This window comes from Brachyhypopomus gauderio, chromosome 8 (assembly GCF_052324685.1).
Source record: "Brachyhypopomus gauderio isolate BG-103 chromosome 8, BGAUD_0.2, whole genome shotgun sequence".
NCBI classification, from domain to species: Eukaryota; Metazoa; Chordata; class Actinopteri; order Gymnotiformes; family Hypopomidae; genus Brachyhypopomus; species Brachyhypopomus gauderio.
Window position 1 is genome coordinate 25159950 of NC_135218.1, and position 21554 is coordinate 25181503.

Genomic DNA, 21554 nt, shown 5'->3' on the forward strand with positions numbered 1-21554 from the left:
GGGGGGGGGGGGGGGGGGGTTATGTCTTATATGTTTCCTCTATGCTGCGCCTATAGCGATCGATCACCAGTGGTTGGCGCCAGAGCGAACTAGTAACTCAGTGGGTTTTCGCATTTTGAAAATGCGCATGAAAAAAGCTGGATGGAAAAAGACCAAATATCGCAAAAAGATGTTTACGCTAGGAGGAGGTGGAAAAGTTAGACTATCGCATCGCCAAAATTCGGAAAAACTGGATGGAAAAGGGTTTTTCGCATAAACGATGACGTATCATGCCTCAAGTCAAGTGGTTCTGTACATGATCGCGATGTAAAGATGGCAAATGCATACAAAAACAGTTCTGGAGAGAGCAAAAATTGAATTTAACTTCTCCATGTAAAGAAAAGGAAAAGAAAAAAATGTTTCACAACCTCAACGTGCAAAAATGCGTAACTGCCAGATGGACGTAAAACCACTATTGTTTGGCGTCCTCTCACGTGATCTAAAGTTTATTCGCATAACTGTAATGAATGGAAACAAGGCTTAATTCACATTTTTTTTCTGCCGAAACTTGGAAATTGCGCATTATTTTTTCGAAAGGTTTGGATGGAAACCCGAATCATAGATGTAGATCGAAGATAAATAAACTAGATTTTTTTTCAGCGTGAGAAATCGGATGTATGGCGTGTGAGCGTGTGAAAACGGTCAAATGCGCGTGTCTCACGCTCTTTGCGTGAGAGTTGGCAACACTGTTATAAGTTTGTTGTGAGTCTGTTGTTGCTGTCCTTATTTGTTTGTCTGTATATTGACATATGTATATGGAGATTAACAATTCATTCATTGAATAGCCTACCTATCTTGAGGGGCATGTGTGTACGGAGGGAGGGTGCGGGAGAGGGTGCTGGGGCGGGGGGGGGGATCGAACGAACCCTTCGATCCCCCCTGGCTACGGGCCTGATAAGGGTGTGGGAGTTTCTCTAGAGGATCTACAGGAATGTGAAGTTCCTTCGTCAGGACAAAATTTCCCTCAGTTTTAGAGAGGTTTAAACAACAATGAACATTTTAGGGAGGTACAAGGTGACAAGCAGAAGATGTCAACACCGACCACTTTGTGGGAGCACTCACCTGAGGTCTGATTGGGAAGGTGTGAGAGTCATGAATAATGTGACCAGCACCACTGCCATACATGTACACATCTCTGAACTAGAACCAGAAGGTGGTGTAATTCCCTTTCATAGAATTTCCTACCAGGAGAATCTTTCTGTAATATGGACATTTTTCTCAGCACACACTGTAGTGTAGCTGTCTCATAGATTCATTATTTTCTGATCATATCGCACCCTTATTTTTAATCTTTAGCAGAGAATGAGTGTCACGTTGAGGGTGAGGATATACTGCATTTATTAGATGCTGGGGGCAGAGGGGGGCGGACATACGTGCAAGGAAGAGTAGGAATGTGAACTCATGGATTCTCTCTCTCTCTCTCTGCACAAGTGGCCCTTTGCCATAACACAGTAAAAAAAAAGTGGCTCTTGGTCTCTGACGAGTTGGCCACCCCTGCTTTAGTCGATTGTGATCGTGTAATGAGCGATGTCTGGGTTTGGGGAGTGTTCACAAGTGTGATTGTTTACCAATTGTGTGTTACTTGATTTGCTAATTTTGGTAAAGCCCACAGTGCCCCTCCTTATTTTTAAGTTTGTTTAGCGATAGTACTCCGGAGGTGTATATTAATTGTTTTGAATAAAAGCGGAAAAATGCATCTAGATTAAACTAAAGGAGTGTCCTATTTTTTCTGGTGGTATTGGGGGTTTGCATTAGCCAAACCATACTGGCTTAAAAGAAAAGGTGGTGGCAGCGGGTACGCTACTAAGGTAAAAACATTACAGGAACATAGGTCAAATAGTAAGAGTAATTAACGACAATCAGAGGAACTAGGCCAACTGGACACACATAGACAAACTAGAGAAAAACGCCAAACACAGAGAATCAAGGAGCAAAAACACAGACAACATGGCACACAAAAAGGAATAGGCAAACCAGAGGGTAGACACGTGATTAAGGAGACAGAGAGAGAGCAAAAAACGAGCAAGGCAACATGAATCACTTACAAACAATCACTGACAACGAAGGACAGGACTGGGGAAACTAAATACACTAAAACTGGGAGCATGAACTAGTCATGGTCCTGTGGTAGGGAACTGGTCTTGTGACCAGAGGGTTGTGGGCTCGATTCCCAGGCCTGAGGCCATGACTGAGGTGCCCTTAAGCAAGGCACGTAAAGCAAGGCACGAAAACAAGGCGGAGCAAGGGCGGACGACATGGGAAAAGGGGAGGAGGGTGGAGTTAGGCGTAACACAAAGAGACAGCATATTTCAATGGTAAGCATTTCAACCAAACATGTATTAACATACCTACATTAAAACAGTCAAACATTGACCCACTCTCAAACCCAGAACCAAGGAGACTAAATACAAAAGTTAATTTAAGACAAACACGGAACAGCTGAAACAAAAGGGGCGTGACTACACAGATAGGAAAAACCAAGACGAAGACACAACCAGATATAAAAAGAAAGGGCTTACAGGAACTCATGATAGACAGGCAGGGGCGGGGCTAGTCATGACAAACACACAGACGTACGCAATAGTAGAACTGATGGCAAAACAACTGACAACCACACTAGACAAAACGCAAAGTTAAATACATGAATACAAACAAGACACGTTAACCCCTTAGCCTCTGCAAAAAACTGTAAATTAAACAAGGCTGATGATTATTATTGCGCATGTGTATGCTATTACAGTTTTTTGCAGCTCCTTAAACCCAACAGTGGTCCTTACAGTACAATATTTGAAGATATTAACCCATGTAGCCTATCTACTGATCTGGTGCACTAAACTTTAAGCACCTTCTCTGCCTTACACTCATTAAGGAATTCTTAAACATGGCATGAGGAAGCAAAGTCAGCAGGAAGTTGGTGGTTACCACTTAGCTGTCAGCAGAACATATATTATGAACAGGTACATGTTTTGGCATGTGGGCAACCAGATATAACGAACCAGCAATTACAGGAAATGATGCAGCCACCAATCCACTCACCAGATTTTGTAATATGAGACAGAGAACGCCCCTTTACCTGAAGATCTGCGTCAATTGTGGGAAACAAGTTCTAAGAGTTTCTTCGGAAGTCTGGATTGTGAGCTATAGATTAACAAAGCGAGAAACTAAACTATTTGGGGAAAGAGCTACCGATACCAAACTGCAGTCCGAGAAGAAGAACAAAATAATTTCACAGGTATGTTTCAATTTCTTGAGGTAAATTAAACGAAAATGACTATATTTCGACTTTGTTGGTGTAGTTGTTACTGTAATGTTAATCGTATAATACCCTCCACCCCCATAAAAGGGTGACACCGTCTCATTAAAGGTCTACGGCTGTTATCAGGGGAGCTGGGGACAAAACAGAAAATATTTCCGTGGTGACAACAGGAACGGAGAGAAGCTTTAGTGTACGTTTTAGTTTGTATAACAAGGAATGGAGCTGTGAGGAATGGAGTGTCAGTAATTTAACTTTTACTTTCTGTTTCTCCCCAAAGCGCACCAAACAGTGCCTCCCCCAGAGACCCTAAAAGGGCTAGATCAATGATTCTCAACTGGTGGGTCGTGGACAGCTTGTAAAAAATAGAGGCTACTCTTCTAATTTTGTACTCGCCTTTTATCTTGAAACAAGACAGAGGCACATGCCAGGGCTCCAGACTACGATTATGGTCGCAACCGGGAACATAAATATTATTTTGCGAGTAATATGATTAATTCACTCGCCAGTGGCGACAGGTGATACAATATAATTATTTTTTATGGGTGAGGATTTTTTGTCATTGGAAAAATATCCACCTTTTCCTTTGAGTTTTTATGTTAAAAGGTAATCGATATGCTGTAGCTCCCACTCACTCTGCCCTTCAACAAATGCGGGAATCCGATCACGTGACTCGCGAAGCAGCGGAGCAGAAACTTTAGCACTAAGCGTTAGCTTGTTAAAAATAACGAAGCCAAAAATATCAGATTTTTTTACACAGTCTACATCTCTGTCGGACCATAAGAGGACACACTCCTTTATAACCGTACATAGTTTAAAGTTAATTTTAATGGGATCAAAAGTCACTCATATACTAGGAAACTTGGTAAAGTGCGTTTCATGTTCGCATATTCGGAAATCTTTCTTCAATAGCTTTAAGTTAAAAGTGCCAAAATATGAAAAATTCTTATTTCTGGCAACCTAAACAAACATCTAAAACTTTGTTTACGTCAGGAATAGATGTATTTTAAAAACGTTATTTTAAATATACTCCTGTCACCACTGCAACGTCTAAGGTACCGTCTACAAAGGACCGTAACACGGATGCACTTTGCTTTTCCAATAATTTCGATAGCTTTTAAACGGTCCATCTAAGACCACCAAAGAAGTTGTATTACATTAAGAGCATCCTAAATAACAACCTACAACTAAAAGATGGGTATTTATACCATGCACCAATTTGTGGTGGTCAGTTTTTGTCAAATATTTCAATAGTTTTTAAACGGTCCATCATAAGTCCACAAAACAATATTGTTGATTAGGATGCACTTAATGTACTATACTTTGTTTTATGCTCTTATGGAGATTTTAAAAGCTATTGAAATATTTGTCAAAAACTGACCATGTTGTTATTTAGGATGCACTTTGTGTAATAGACCTTGTTTTATGGTCTTATGATGGACTGTTAAAAAGCTATTGGGGAAAAAAAACTGTTCTCACCACAAAGAGGTAAGAGTTAGAAATACCCATTCAAGAGTTTGTTGTTGTTGTTTAGGGTGCACTTAATATGTATACAACTTGTTTTTATCTTATGAAGGATTGTTTAAAAACTATTGCAATTTTTGCAGAAAAACAGAGTACACAGTGCTCTGGGGCCTTTACGACCACTGCTTTTGTCTATGTGAAGGTAATTTGTAGACGGTGACAGTAGTACATTTAAAATAACACATCTAATTCCAAATATGCGAACATGAAACGAACTTAACCACAATTACAAGGAAGAGAAAGACATCAGGCGTGTTGGACGACAGAGATCCTAAATAACAGCTGACTTGATGCAAGTGTTGCAATGCCTATTAGTTTGTATATTATTATGGAGCCTGAAAAAAGTTATTGGTGTCTGATTGTTTTTCCTTCTTGAGTATTTTTTTTGTCTGTAGCCCAGCATGTGAACCAATCTTTTACTAATAATAGTTTAACCTTTTAATTTGTTATAACATTTGTATTGTATAAAACTGGGTCGCAACTTAATGACAATGAGAAAAAGTGGGTCCTGGGCTGAGACCAGTTGAGAACCCCTGCTCTAAAGTATGATGGGTGCAGATTTGAAGTAGTGTTGATGTTAAAAATGACACATTCATCTATTTAGCTGAAAGAACAAGAAGGTGAAATGTAAGATTTAAATATTTGCAAAACTGATTTATATTTGTATATATTTCATCACAGTGCAGCTTTCTACATGGGATCTACATATATGACACTGCAACATTTTCTTTCTCCTGCTTGACACTTGTGGCCCTCTGACAATGTGGTGGTGTGTGGTCTTTCATAGGTGAACAGTGTAACCTGCATTAAAAATGGCCAGCACTTCTATACCAATGCATAACACGGGGAATGGCTTCACCATTGTGACTCATGTGATGTCCCAACCAACGGCAACAGCTGAAACAGGACGTGTTGCTGGTTTTGGTCCACTTCAGAAATTTCTGAAAGCAGAGCCAAAGGCATTAGGAGTAAGTACAGTGTTAATGATTGTTGATTATTGGGAGGGGTGCGGGTGGGGGGGGCAACCCCATTGTGATGTCACTTTTTAAATGATTGATGTGATTTCTGTAATGCACGAGGCCTGAAGCACGATGCCGAGTCGAGAGCATCTTTGTAGTTTCGCTGTTATTCATCAACACAGTACGGAAACACACAAAGACTGACAAAGAAAGCCAACACACACACACACACACATAAACACACTGACAACAAGACACAAGGGCCCTAGCGGTCTGTAAACATTAGTGAGAATCCACTCTTATTTGTAGCCGGATTAGTTATATTAATATTCAAAAGAACTGGGACCAAGATTGCCTGCCTGACAATCTTAGTATATGTACATAACTGTATCCCACAGGGTGGCTTTGTTAAGAGTTAAATATTCACTAGATCAAATCCAAGTTTCTGTGAGAAACAACATGTTTTCGGGTCGCAATTTTCTGGTCGGAGGGAGGGTTCAGGGGCTCTACCGTGACAATTTGTTTTAGAAATAGTATTTTAAATTTAAATGGTATTTTAAATCATAGATTTTTTAAAGTGATTGGGGTCAGGTGCTTGCAAAGATAATGTCTATGGTAAACCCTGATAGTTCAGGCCTAATCAAGTCAGTGGGATAAAAAATGTTAGTCTTTGGTCATCTACCTCATGTGCAATTGTGACGGGCAGGTGTGAGCAACAAAAAGGAAGCGATCACGCCAAGTCTCAGGGAAAAAGGATGGTTTAATATAAAGTGTGCAAACCTAAACCCGTGCAATAGATCCAAATTAAGGATTATAATGACCAGCGGTCAACTGGTACAAAGACAAGGCATATATAGACAGACAAACGACCATCAGGTGGGAACGGATCACGGGCTCCGCCCACCTGAGGGGCGTACACGACGTCACAAAACAACAACAACACAGCCGCTGTGGACAGAGGCGGCCGGTAGGGGGCCGCCTCACCGTGACAGACCCCCCCACCAAGCCGCACTCCCCTCCACTGGGTGTGTGGCACACAGCGGCTGCACAACAACACGAAGGGGCAGGAAGGCAAGGACAGGCAGGGACACACCTCCTGCAGTCCACGAGCTGAAACACAAAACACATAAAACATTACTCAGCTCACCTCCCCGGGCGGGACCCTGGACCGACTGGGCCGTCAACAAGACAAAACCACGCCCCGGTCGGTCACAGGGCCCTCACGCCCTAACCGGCCTTAAGCCGCATAGCCCCACAGGTGCGAGGACGACGGGCCATGGCTCCTTGTCCGTCTGGGGTGTATGTGTGTGCAGGTTACCTCCCTGGGGCGTGGCTACGTCACCTCCAGGACCCCGTGGAAGGGTCTCCGTCTTGTGCAGGAGCTCTTCAGACCGGAGCCCCATGGTCCCCAAACATCCGGGGGCCCCAACCCTCTAGGGAGGGGCTCTTTAAGACCGGGCTCCGGTCACCCCACAACATAAGGGGGCTCCTGCCAGGTGGAGACCTCCACAAGGCCCAGGAACGCCACGATCCACCGCCAGGGAGAAGCACCTGCACATAAAACACACAATGCACACACACACCCACACACACCAACACAAAACATAGACGCGCACTGCCCTGATCCCCCTTACAATGGGGGAGGGGTCTCCGTCTTAGCAGGGGACCTCCACCTGCTCAGGAGAACCCCCCACGTTCCTGGTCAGGGCCTCCCTCAGGAGCGACGCCCTCCGTGCCACTCCCCGTGGCACGGGACCCTCACTGGTCCACCCCCAACACACACTCAAGGGGGAGGAGCATGTGTGGAATTACATTCAACATAATCACGGGCACGCAAGAACAACACACACGCAAAGACTAGACAAAAACGGTGTACAGACGAACGGACGAGACCCACACATGCGCGCTCGGTTTAAACACATAGCGACGCGCCGCTCGTGTTCGCAGTCACTCCCCACATGAAACACAAGACACAACGGGGAGCGAGGCGACAGTGAGGAGCGGCTTTCGCGCTTTACACAAAACATGGAACATTCAACACCACGAGCACGCACACTGATCCAGACGCCCGTTCACACGTACACACTTTACACTCACACAACATGAAGAGTTTCCCGGGGAAGACGCCCCGGTCCTCGCCGTGCCCCTCACAACACTAATGCACGGCGAAACTCTTCAGACAGACAAACAATGTACAGGAAGAGCTTTCCCAGGGCAGACTGCCCTGGTCCTCGCCGTGCTACACACATACACAAAACACATAAGCACGGCGAAGCTCTTCACACAAAACACCACGCAGACAAACACTTACCACGAGACATGACCACGAACGAAGGAGAAAGTAAAAGAGACTCGGCGGCTTCCGAAGGGTGGCTGGTCATTCTGTGACGGGCAGGTGTGAGCAACAAAAAGGAAGCGATCACGCCAAGTCTCAGGGAAAAAGGATGGTTTAATATAAAGTGTGCAAACCTAAACCCGTGCAATAGATCCAAATTAAGGATTATAATGACCAGCGGTCAACTGGTACAAAGACAAGGCATATATAGACAGACAAACGACCATCAGGTGGGAACGGATCACGGGCTCCGCCCACCTGAGGGGCGTACACGACGTCACAAAACAACAACAACACAGCCGCTGTGGACAGAGGCGGCCGGTAGGGGGCCGCCTCACCGTGACAGCAATAATGTAAATAATGTTTTTCTTAAAACCAGTTAATCAGAAAATATACAGTGAGGCTCAAAATGTTTACAGTCATCTCATCACAAAAATATCTACTAATGTTTGTAATTATTAAAGTGGGGGATAAACTGCTAAAATGTAGTGAAATGGCATGCTCTAAATCAGGGGTACTCAACTGGCGGACCGCGGTCCGGATCCGGACCCGAACGCAGTCCTGTCCGGACCCAATCTCATTCCTGATTAACTGGATACGGACCAAAACAAAACCGTAGCATTTATTTCAGGGCTATTGAAAAAAACACTCAGTCACGAGTGTTACGTTTGCCACCTCCGCTCAACAACTTACGTTCGCCACCCCGCTCAACAACAAGCCTGCCTGGTTGACGCTTCGCGAGCGGCGCGAGGGTCCGCGCGGCGAAAATGACGTAATCGCTGTGGCTCCGCGTGTGCGCGAGTGTCTCGCGCGCTGTCGGTTCGAGAGGTCGTGCACCTCTCGAATTTTGTAACTTCTCGCCGCGCTTCAGCGCAATGAACAAAGTCACGTTTTCAGGGTTCATACACCTTTATAAGGTGGAATTAAAGCACTTGTACGTCACTTTCAAGGTCCATTTCAATATTTCCCAGCATGTTAAACATAATTAAGTTAAATATTTATACATATACTTGAAATAATTCGCTTTTTATCACATTATTTATTGGTTGTTTATTTAAAAAACGCCCCATCTTCACGTCTTCACGTTCTCTCATGTTTCGTCCTGGAATTACAAGAGGCTCGTATTTGTTAACCTAATACAAGAGAACTATTCAGTCAGACAGCTATTTGTTGTGAAACCAAGTAGTTACAATTTCAAGCATTTTAAAGTACCTAAATTCCAGCACTTTTCAAACCTGAAACATATAGCAACATTAAAATTGGTCAGGTAAATGTTCATTCCCCTGTTTTGAGGGGTGTTACTACCACTACCCCCCCCCCCCTCCCCCCGCCCGCTCAACAACTTACGTTCGCCACCCCCGCCGCACCGGACCTCAGGGCACAGGTATCTGCCAAAATTGGACCGCGGACAAATTTAGTTGAGTACGCCTGCTCTAAATGGACCTCTGCTCGAAGGGAGAATGAGAACGAATCCCCCTAGAGACAATCAGGTGACACGGACCAGGAAGTTTTGTTATTGGAAATCTGACACCACCCGGTTTGCATGATACCCAGTTTTAGTGCTTGTACTCAAACTTTTACACATAGCATGCTAGGTAGAACTTGTTTGAACATTTTGTTAAAGAAAAATAAATGTAATAGGTTTTCGTATAGATGGAGTTAGAGCTGCAAAGGGGTTTTGGTCCATTATGAAAATAAAGACTTTAGAATAGCAGCTCTTAGGAAAACTGAGGAAGGCGAAGAACGCCTACTGGTAATTCCCAATCCTCATGAAATTCCGCTCCGGGAATCAACACCACATGAGAGGATTGCGCAGCACTGGACAGTCATATATGCAGATCTTACAAAGTGTAGCGACTGATTAAGTGCAGAGACTACGCACTTAACTAAACTACTAAACAGGCGACTGTGATCGGGGGAGTGACGTGTGAGAGGAGTGTCGGGGTGTGGGCGTCTCCCCAGAGGATCTGGGGCGGCCTACTATGACATTTTGTAAATGTTATGTATACTAAGATATCCACTGTTAATTCTTGTAGGTTTACCCAGTGTAAATGAGTGAATGTTAGGAAATATGAAAACAAATGCAAAGATAAAAAGTAGAAACAAAAATAAAAATCTGTGTAAATTATATATAGAATTCTCGTGTGAATATTTCTTACCAACATAGTAAACATAAGTAACATAAACATTGTAATTACTACTAATTCAAGCTGTTTTATGTGAATGTTTTATGTATGATTTGACATAAAAAAAATTTAAATGATGAGACACGGACAGATTCAAAATACATTGTATGATAATACAATAAAAAAATGTTTATATAACATCAAAATGATTTTCTCCACAGACAGTCCAAATTATAATTGGTATAATGACCATATTCTTTGGTATTGTGCTATTAGTCAACACTGGAACCATCAGTTCCCACATTGGTGTCATTTTCTGGGGCTCTTTATGTGTAAGTATTGTCCACATTTTCAATACAGCACAAATAAATATTATAAACACTTTCCGACAATCTCATTCTCATTCTCTTTTTTTGTTCCCTCCCAGTACATCATTGCTGGCTCACTCACTGTTGTGGCAAGCAACAAACTTAATCGCTGTGAGGTATGAACAATTAACACTGGTTGCTTTTGAATATTTCACTCTTCGCAGGAATTAAAATATTAAAATCTATTTTTTTTACTTGAAAGATTTGAAAGCCAGTAATTAGTAATTATCTGTTTCACCAGTAATATGCCATGCCAATAACACTACTGAGTTAGCACAAGACCTAAAAATAGTAATAAGTTTGATAAGCTCTATGAACAAAATATGTAAAATATCATCCAAAATATAATTTTAATGCACTTTTTAAGTCATATTTTGTATTACATTTCCCCCCCTGTAAAAGTATCTAAAGTTGTTGATAACTGTCTGTTGGCCCCTGTGAAACAGCTTGCTTTACACTGTAATGATTTTGTTTTTATGGTTTTAGGTGAAAGCCTCTATGGTGCTTAATGTGTTTAGCACCATATGTGCAGGAATAGCCATCATCACATTTTCCTTGGATTTGTCCTACAGTAGATATTATTCTTACTCCAGATACCACCCAACTGTAGGTTACAGTTGCACACCTGACAAAACAGTTTTTGTTTGACAAATCTGCATGTTTTATATATATCACAATTTATATTGTAAGATATTCCATAAGGTAATAGTGAGCAGTTCCTTTCTGCTCCGACTTGCTGTAATAGAAAGTATTACCAGATAAATTAAGGTGTAATGCACTGGTGAACATTCTGCAGATAACCATGGGGATATGTGGTGTGCTGCTGCTGTTCCAAGTGCTTCAGTTCATCATCTCCATTTTGGTCTCAGCCTTCGCCTGCAAAGCCACCAGCAAACCTCAACCTGCTGTGGGTATTACATAGATAATAGTTTATAATAGCTATTGCATTATAATGGCACATTGTCTGCATTTTGTATCTATAAGCATTCACATTGGGCTGTATAGTGACTCTGCTATATAAACTATACAACAGTGAAGCTCTCTGTATTTTTCTGTGCCTCAGGTGAATATTGTCACAGTGGTTCCAAACCCAGAGGAATGTCATCCATTGGTCAATCCCTTCCCTATTGCTCAAAGCCAACAGGTAAGAAAATCCTGCAGCGTGTGCTAAATACTACAGGCTACAACTACTACTACATCACTGTGACACATTTGCTTTTGAGCACTTTTAGATGTAGTGGGCACATGACAAACAAGTATTGCAGTAGGCGCAGCAAATATATATGATATAAATATGTATTAATTATATCAAATTTAGATTTAATATATATTATGCATATACAGTACATATGTGTATAAGATTTTTCAGGGTGATACTGGTTAAAGTGTTTGAAATATAAAGTTCCCAGGTGGACAATTCATCTTAAAACCAGTAGTCCTTAATCCTTATTTTAGAGTATAAAATAAATTTCTATAAACTTCTCTGTACAATATCAGAATCTCAACTGTTAGCCTTATAACTGATTACCTACCTGACTAGAGGTTCAGCATTACCATAATTTACCATAATCTGATACTATGCCTCATATGTTTTCCTTTATCTAGACTTTAATTTCAGTGCAGAGAAAGATGTTTACAAATACTCTTTATTTTACAGGGACCATTTGCCATCAGCAGCACCATAGTGAATTCTCCACCTGCAGAAAATCCTCCACCATATAATGAGATGAAAGACCAACAAGTTAGCTGAAAATATACTGTATACATTATGGGATGGAACCCCCACCAACAGTGCTACATCTTGACACATACATGGACATCCATACACACATTAATATATACTAATGCATATTCATATATCCTAATGCGCATATTCAAATATCTTGGTAATACAATTTAGATTCCAGAACTTGGATTCTGCATACAGAAGAAGGTTTAGACAGTTTGGTGACCTTGTCAACCACACTGCCTCACATGCCTTAGATGCTTAAATAACAATTTTAATATTGTTTTCTTTTTATAAACCCAACAGCCATAATTATCACTCATCAAAGCAGTCTATAACTAATCAATTGACTACCTATATATTTATATATACACAGTGCTGTGTTACGTCCCTCAGTTTAAGCGGGAGAAACATGAAAATAAGGAGTAACAGCAGAAAAGGGATTATAGAATGAATACAAAGCAAGATTTATTGTATTATAAACAGCAACTGGGGTTGTGGCATTGGAGATCAGCAGCTCCAAAAGAACAAAAGAAAAAACTCCTTCCTTTCCTTACAGACACATACAAAAAGAAAATACATGAATCTTACCTAACTACAGACCAAAACAAAAAGTTCAACCAAAACACCCAAAGAGAGCACAGATTATCCTTTCTCCAAACAATACATACACACACACAGGCCACTTTATTAGGTACACCCGTCCAACTGCTCATTAATGCAAATGTCGAATCAGCCAATTACATGGCAGCAACTCAATGCATTTAGTCATGTAGACATGGCCAAGACGATCTGCTTGAAACTGAGAATCAGAATTGGGATGAAAGGTGATTTAAGTGACTTTGAACGTTGCATCGTTGTTGGTGCCAGACGGGCTGGTCCGAATATTTCAGAAACTGCTGATCTACTGGAATTTTCATGCACAATCATCTCTATGGTTTACAGAGATTTGGTTTACAATTTGCTCACCAAAATTGGACAATAGAAAATTGGAAAAACGTTGTCTGGTCTCATGAGTCTCGATTTCTGCTGTGACTTTTGGATGGACTTTTTGGTTGATGAGGGAGCATGAGAAGGTGTGGAGACGTCACTCAACAAGGTCCTTCCCCCACTGTCTTGCCAAAGAGGACTGTGAGGTTGAGGAGATCTTGTATCAAGACCCAAAAGTGAGACAAGATGCACCCTAATGTTGTATGGTGGAGTTACAAGCCTGTTTTCTTTTTTGTGTGGTGGAAAATCTAAAATTTTCCTTGATGCTATGCTTTAGTAGTATTACTACTACTTACTACTTAGTAGTATGTTAAACACAATAGTCACATGATAGATGTATACGCTAGTGCTTTTTACCTATATATATGTGTTAATCATGTAAGTAGGGCACTGAAGCCATTCAGTGTCTGGTATGGCTCAGTAGGCCTTAGAATTGTATTGTCTTTCCCCTGGACGTCCTCGGCCCATTCCCGGAATTCGATGTTCCTAAACTGACCTCGCTGGAGACGCCAGCTGGTCTCCTAGTCTCAACTTGGAAGTGGCCACGTCGGCTATCAGACCATTGTGAGATCACCAAGCGTGGATGGGGCATGAGGGGAAAGGCCAATATAAATTTGTCAAATCATGTGTGAGTCATGCCAAGATTATCCAATCATATGCTTTAATCATCTCATGTTCACCCCGTGAACAGCGTGTGTGCTTATGAATTAAAGTATAAAAGATGAGCGTTCCCAGGGGGGAATTAGCTCTCTGTGGCAGATGCTTTGTGTGTTTGTAACAGGGATCTCTGGAATTAATCCATACTTGCTTAATAAATTCATTTTACTTTATTACCTTACCCAACTGCTTCTGACTTTTATTATGCTTACCATTTTGGGTTTACAGAATTTCAACCACAATTTCATTTTTTTTTGTGCAGTTTGTTATCCATGTGTTTACAGTACATACATGTCGTTGTAGTGTTTATGCAAATCCAAAATAAACCTTCCCGTTGTAATTGTACTTCACTTCATGATGTAAATGTGCTTAATATGCATAAATAACTTTATAATATAATGTATATGTGAGTACTATGATACATCTTCACGGGAGACTACACAGTGTACACTCAAAAACACACAGTAGCATTGTTTTCGATTTGTCACATCAGTGTGTAACTCTCACATCTGGCAGAACTTTGACTGCATCCCGAAGGAGGCCAGAGACATTGAGTGCGAGTGGTCCACGTACGGTGCCTCCAAGGTTGTTTGTGCGTGACGTGGCTGTAATCCCTGAAGGTAAGGGAGGTAGTGTGTAATTGATGGTTAGTTATGTGGAGAATGCGCAGTGTGGATGAAGAAACGTGACGCCAAAGACAAACTGCAACTATTTACAAGTTTATGTACACCACGCAAACTATTTACTACTACTCAGGACGTAAACACGTACCGAATAAACATAACTACATGATTAAATAAAAAAAAATCACAATATAATAATATTCTAGCTCACAAAACGAAGAAAACCCAAACTGGGGAACAAAGGATGGAGCCCAAGGAAAAAACAAAACAAAACTGGCTTCCTTTTAAACAAAGACCATGGGACCATCCCCACAACAAAACTGCTTATATGCTTTAACTGAAATTCAGGCAAACGGAAAAATACATGGGTTTGGCTCCCACCCTCTAACCTAGTGTGTCTAAACTAATTCTCCCCTGCTGGATTTTCTGTTCTTGGATGGTTTGGCATGGGAAACGATGACACCGCGAGATACTAATCAGAGAAACTCCTTGTTTACCCTCTGCATAGAGCGCATGAAGTAACATGTCCTTACAGAAGAGCAAACCTGTTTTTGCGAAATAAGACAACACAGAAAAACACAGGACTAAACCTGCTTTCAGCAGTTTGGTGAGGTCATGGAACGTGACTTTCGGTTGGCTCCGAGAAGATTCTGAGACACCATCAGGCAACTTAGGAGGGAAAAGCCTTTCCTAACCAACACTGTGAGACTGGGGAACTGCGGACCGTCACTGCGGATGTCATTAGGCGGAAGGAATACTTCAAGGATCTTCTCAATCCCACCATCACACATCGAGGAAGCCGAACTGGGTGTGAGAGTTCGCCGGACCGAGGTGACCAGGGTAGTCCTTGGCAGCAAGGCCCTGTGGTGGATGAGGTCCGCCCTGAGGTCCTAGAGGATTTGGATGTTGCAGGACTGTGCTAGTTGACACGTCTTTGCATTGTGAGGACATCGGAAGCAGTGCCTCTGGATTGGCAAATGGGGGTGGTGGTTCCCCGTTTTAAGAAAGGGGCCTGGAGGGTGTGCTCCAACTATCTAGGGATCCTACTCCTCATCGTCCTTGCTAAGGTCTGTACAGGGATTCAGAAGAAGAGAGTCCAGTCAATAGTATCTCAGTTACAAGGAGAACAATGCAGGTTCCACCCTGGTTGTGGAACATTGGACAACGTTTTTATTTTTGCAGTCTAGAGAGTGCATAGGAGTTTGCTCAACCAGTCCACATGTGTTTTGTGGATTTGGAGAAGTCTCTCTGGGATTCCTCTGGAGGGATCTCTAGGATTATAGGGTAATTAGAACTTGGTGTTTACTAAAGAGTGGACAGCAGGAGACATTCAGCACATACATACTAGGCGTCCAAGCATTAGACATAACATCTGTGCATGCAGATTGTGACACGGTGTGTTCAGTAAAGAAACCACTGTGTGATTTAAAGAGAGCGGCATGGACCCAAGTGCCGGCCCGAACTAAAAAGCAGACAACTAAAGCCGTAGAACAGCAACAGACTCAGCAGTGACTTTCTACAGCTCTCTCCCTAAAGTAGGGAGGAAAACAACTGCAGCAGATCACTGCTGATTGGGAGGGCCCCGCCTGGAACAGACCTGTGGGGAGGAACCGCACTGGAGTCAGCCCTGACACAGATGATATCTGTGTGAGGTCAATACTCAATAAATGAGGTCAATATATTGCTATAGGATTAAGTTTACTGATACAACCTAAACAGGATCTTTAAAGATTCACCTTTGAAGATTTGTCAGGAACTGTAACCTGGGCTATGCGGTGCTCAGAATCCATGTTCTGTTCTGTGTATGTACATCCAGTGAGTGTAACACACCTTGCTGGGTCATGTCTATTGTCCTGACAAGTGTCTTGTGGACCAAACTGAGTTGGAGCAACAGGTTAGATATGTTTTCTGTCCCTCCTGTATGATTATCCTACTGATTAGATCATATCTGGATTCCTTGCTTGTTTCAGTCATGATTCCTATGCGGTCATATCCTTTGGGTGTTTGAAGCCTGACTATCTGTCCTTCTGGTAGAGGTGAGAGAAGACAGATAGTTTTGTCAGACCTATGTTTAGTAAATCTTTTGTGAGCCTTTTATTGATATGTTTTATTGATATATTGATATGTTGTTCCTCAGACTTGCACATCTTGGGCTCAAGCAGTCTTTTGGACACAGAATGTCTGTCTTGAAATTAGTGGTAGTTGAGCAGGTTGAGAAAGACATTGTTTTTGTCAATGTGAGATTTCTCCATGATGTTTTTAGTACTACGGACAGCTCTTTTTGCTAATCCGCTAGATTGGGGATACTCAGGGCTGCATGGGTGAAGTCCCATCCCATCCTATCTGACTCGTCATCCATTATCTGTTATGAGAGTGTGAGGTGCTCTGTGGACTGAGAAGTGACATTCAGTTTACTAATGCATCTAGGACTGAGAAAACTGCAACATTAGACATTTTTGATGCAACCTCACCCTCTGTGCACATTGGGTGATGTGTTTTTTTTTTCAGAGCTGTATTTAAGTCTTTAGGATTGATGCAAGTTCTGATTTCCTTTTTGTACTTTTTTGTTAGCAACCATAAAGGTTTCTCAGTCAGTGGGTTCTGAGATTGGCATGATGACACCTAATTCTTGCATTCTGTCCAGTTCAGATTTGACTTTGTCTTTCATTGCGATAAGAACACAGTGTGTGGGTCGAACAACAGATCTCACCATCGGGTCAAGTGTCTTTGAATATGTGACTGGTAGCTTCTAAAGCTCATCTATAAGAAGGTTGCTATATTCACCTTTGATTTGCTGAGTGAAATCTTGAACTGTGGAACTGCTCATTTGGTGGACTTCTTTGCTGAAAGACATGAGTCCCGTCTGTAGTGACGCAGTGAGTCTAATGGCAATGGCAGTACATTCTCGCTGATGATGAAGGGTAGATTATAGCATTTTGCCCATAGATGGCAGCATAAACAACAAATCCTAGAGTCTGAGTCTTACTACCACCATACGGTTAGACGGTTTACTGCATGGCTTTATTTGTTCATCTCTTTTCACTATTTCAAAAAGTCTTCACAGATATGACATTACACTTAGCACCAGTGTCCACTTTCATTTCGACTGCATTGTGATTTATCTGTAAGGTAGTGCAAGCCTCTTCCTTCATTTCGTGAATCTGAGATAGTGAAATGGCCGTACATAGACTCAGGTCGTTGTCCCGTAACAGAACTTTTCTGAGGTGATCTGTATGCTACAGAAAAGCTTATTTCTGATAGGTTCTTCACAAAGCTCACAAAGCTTTGCTTTGGTCCCTGTTATTGTCTCTGTACCTAACTCTGTCTCTTTGGTCCCTGTTATTGTCTCTGTACCTAACTCTGTCTCTTTGGTCCCTGTTATTGTCTCTGCACCTAACTCTGTCTCTTTGGTCCCTGTTATTGTCTCTGTACCTAACTCTGTCTCTTTGGTCCCTGTTATTGTCTCTGTACCTAACTCTGTCTCTTTGGTCCCTGTTATTGTCTCTGTACCTAACTCTGTCTCTTTGGTCCCTGTTATTGTCTCTGTACCTAACTCTGTCTCTTTGGTCCCTGTTATTGTCTCTGTACCTAACTCTGTCTCTTTGGTCCCTGTTATTGTCTCTGTACCTGACTCTGTCTCTTTGCCTGTTCCTGTCCCATGTCTGGTGTAGTTGTTTCCATACCCGTTCAGACTTGTTCCAGTGCCCTTGTCTGTTGCCATGGAACTATTGTCTTTTGTCTTGTAAGTATTGCCAAAAATAATCTTTTGGCTCCAGTTTTATTCCCTAGTGTACTGTTCCCTTCAGCTCACATTTTCCCCAGTCTCCCGTATCCAGGCCTGTTTCGATGACCTCCGGTTTTGTCTCTTAGCACTGTGCCTGTCCCTCCAGCATCTGCTGACCTGTCTGTTCCTGTGCTCCATTCTCTGCTGTGTCTCTTGTGTTTCCTGCTCCATGTTCTGTTCCCATGTCTCGGGTTTCTCTTGACCCTCTTCCAGTCCAACCTCTTGTTCCGTCTATTTTCACACCAACGTCTGTTACTGCTCCTGTGTCTGTTAGTTTTACCATTAGTCACTGAATTCATTTGTCATTGTTTCTAACGGGTGAATATGCTGTCTGGTGAAGAACTCCTTTGACTCTCAGCTGAAAACAAAAGTAGCCGAAAAGGTCGATTTCATGTCTATAAACACATGAAACATTTATCTGGTAAAAATATTTACATTTACTAATATAATGATGTAGATGTATATATAAACTGGAAAATAAATTTGAACTGTCATTATTTCTCATCAGGTCAGTGTTTACAGTTCCTGCACATTTCTCACAGTTTTTTCCTTACGTAAATAAGTTGGTCCTTACTTAAAAAAATTAAATGTAAATATTAGACAATAATGCTATTGTTTTTTTTTTTTGCAGACTGTCACGTATGGCCTCGCCCCCTCCCTTAGCTGTCACTCCGGGTTCCCTCGTTTCTGTGTTCCTTGCCTGTTTATCCCGCCCTGCTCGTTTGTCTCTGTGATTCCTTGTTTGTTACCACGCCCCGTGTCATTGCCATCACCTGTTCCTTGTTTTAAGTTCTGTGTATATATAGTCCCTGAATGTCCCTTGTGGGTTGTTTTGGATGTTTGGATGTTTCCATTGCCCGTAGTGTGTTTCCTGGTTTTTTTATTCTTTGCTCGTTGCTCGTTGTTTCTGTTTTGTTATGCCCGTGTACGCCTGTTTTTCGGACTGCCCTCCCGTGTTGAACCCGGACTGGTTATCTGACGATGAGTATGGTATTCCCTTGAATAAATCTCACTCTTCTCAGCAATTGTGTCCGTTCTCTCGCTCCGCAAGCAGCATTACACAGACTATATATATTAACAGCATGGAAATCAATTATGGCAGTGGAGATAAATGTTTTTTTCCTTTGGGATCCTGCATAAATTTTACAAATATAAGAAAAACGTGAAGAACCCGAGAACCACATGACAAATGTAACAACACACATTAGGGTGGCACCGACACACATTGTTAATGTTTTACACATATGAATGCAAAAATTTACTCTGTTATTTATTCCATGAAATGCAGGTGCCCAGTGAAGGTGCTATGACAATTTAAATGATCATATATGACTTTGTACTCCCATAACTGCACATACACCTGGTCTCCTGCTTCCAGGTGTGTCCCATTGGAGGAGCTGATGTCATACAGACCAACTTGGTGACAATATGCAGAGAGAATCTGCTGTCCGTTCTCCATTAAAGATGTGCACACAGGGTGTTTTTCATTAGCATGAGCAAAACTATACATCTCAATCTTGTAGACGCCTTTCACGGGTGCTGTGAAATACACAATGTATATTATATATATATATATATATATATATATATATATATACATATATATATATATATATATATATATATATATATACACAATAAGGAAAATTACAACAATAATAAAACTCAATCTACAATAAAAATAACAATATAAATGAACTAAGTATTATTTAAAACCAAAGAAATGTGTTTGGCATTTTTGTATTGGTATATAGGTGAGGATAAAGCATTTAGCTTTGTTTATTCTATAATGAATTGTGTAGTGGTATGATAATGTAAAGTTGATTAGTACCTGTATTTGGGTTTTACGCATTGCTGATATTTGTGATAACATGTTTGCATATCAGAGTCATTCTAGCATTGAAAGGACCCAAGGTCTTTGCACCTGACCCTAGTAATGAGGCGGAGAAAGCCACCTTCATGCCTAAAACGCTAATAAATCAAAACACTTAATAACAATAACAACACTGGGCGGTAACATGGTACATGTAATAGGGGTTATGTTACAAATATTTTATTTAAAATAATTTGAAGACATCAAGTCAGTATATGACATATCAAACCCTACCCATCAATAACTCATCACATGTACTGTAGCAAAAATTTCTAAATATGTTTTTCATTAATAATAAGTTGACCATGTACTTCCTTGTTAAACTCATGTTACTTTATATTAAAAATAAAATATATTTTATTTAGTTGATGTGTATGAGAATAGCACAGCAGTAGCAAAAACTGAGCTCAAAGATCTGAAAAGTCTAATCAAGTAATCAGATTTCCTTTATTAGTAATCCTTAAGATTACATTTTCAGCATGTTCCTGACAGGCAAGCTGGGGAACTTTTTGCAAATAAAAGCCTCCAATAGAACACTACAAAAAGTAACAGCACTGCATGGTAGCATGTTGTATGTAATTGGGATCATGCACCCATAATTACAAATGAAACATTAAACATGAAATATTTAAAACCAACCAACATTCTCAGGTCTACTACTCCTAAAATAAAATAAAAGGATGTCAGTGAGGATGTCAGCCTGACAGATTTGTTGGAAGATGTTCCTGCAGCAGCAGAGTCAGGTGTCTGTTCCTCAGTGTGATGTCAGGGCTGGGTACAGGACCATCCCTCCTGTCGCCACTGGAGGGAACCCGCGAGATGATTCTCGTGGGTGAGGACCTGCAGCTGTGCCTTCTCCTATATAATGTGCACGGTTGCAGTGCCTCACTGCTGAGTTGTTTGTAGCCTCTCGCTCTTGCAGCCAGCCAGTATCCCAGTTACTGAGTGTTCGTTTTCTTACTTTCTCTATTCTGTTTTTCGAAGTCTCTTCTCCTGTGCCCTTACTGGCCTTTCTCAAGTTTTCCCCCACGCTGTTCTTTCTCTATTTTTTTTTTTTTTTTTGTGCTTTTGTTTGCGGCCAGCTCCCTTCCCTGGCTTTTATTTTGTTTTGTTCGTTTGTGCTCCCTTTTAATCACCGACACGTTGAGTGATTTTCCTCTGTGTTTGTAAAAGTTTTGTTTCTCAGTAGAAAGCCCTTTTCTTGTGTTCAGCAATGAGCAGAGGGTCATGGAGGAACACCAGTACTAATTCTTAATGGATGGTAACACTCTGCAGAGAAGTGTGTGGCTGAGAGATC

General features: G+C 41.5%; 1 protein-coding gene across 2 annotated transcripts; it reads left to right on the top strand.

Moving 5' to 3' along the window:
* The first annotated feature begins 3107 nt into the window (after positions 1 to 3107).
* On the top strand, positions 3108 to 14158 carry LOC143522114 (membrane-spanning 4-domains subfamily A member 8-like). 2 transcript variants are annotated; one of them, XM_077015841.1, is made up of 9 exons: positions 3108 to 3271; positions 3383 to 3485; positions 5604 to 5784; positions 10458 to 10568; positions 10664 to 10720; positions 11091 to 11210; positions 11401 to 11511; positions 11668 to 11748; positions 12262 to 14158. In XM_077015841.1, the coding sequence occupies exons 3-9, from the start codon at positions 5629 to 5631 to the stop codon at positions 12352 to 12354; spliced, it is 729 nt and encodes a 242-aa protein (XP_076871956.1). In that variant the 5' UTR covers positions 3108 to 3271; positions 3383 to 3485; positions 5604 to 5628; the 3' UTR covers positions 12355 to 14158. The 2 variants fall into 2 exon arrangements, with proteins under 2 accessions (XP_076871956.1, XP_076871955.1); XM_077015840.1 differs by lacking the exon at positions 3383 to 3485 and having other exon boundaries at positions 3115 to 3271.
* The last annotated feature ends 7396 nt before the right edge of the window (positions 14159 to 21554 follow it).

What these genes read in the sequence shown, in the direction of transcription:
- LOC143522114 (XM_077015841.1), top strand. Translation starts at nt 5,629, where the DNA reads ATGGCCAGCACTTCTATACCAATGCATAACACGGGGAATGGCTTCACC. An exon ending in CAGAGCCAAAGGCATTAGGA is followed by an intron (nt 5,785 to 10,457) that starts GTAAGTACAGTG and finishes TTTTCTCCACAG; the next exon opens with ACAGTCCAAATTATAATTGG. An exon ending in TTTTCTGGGGCTCTTTATGT is followed by an intron (nt 10,569 to 10,663) that starts GTAAGTATTGTC and finishes GTTCCCTCCCAG; the next exon opens with TACATCATTGCTGGCTCACT.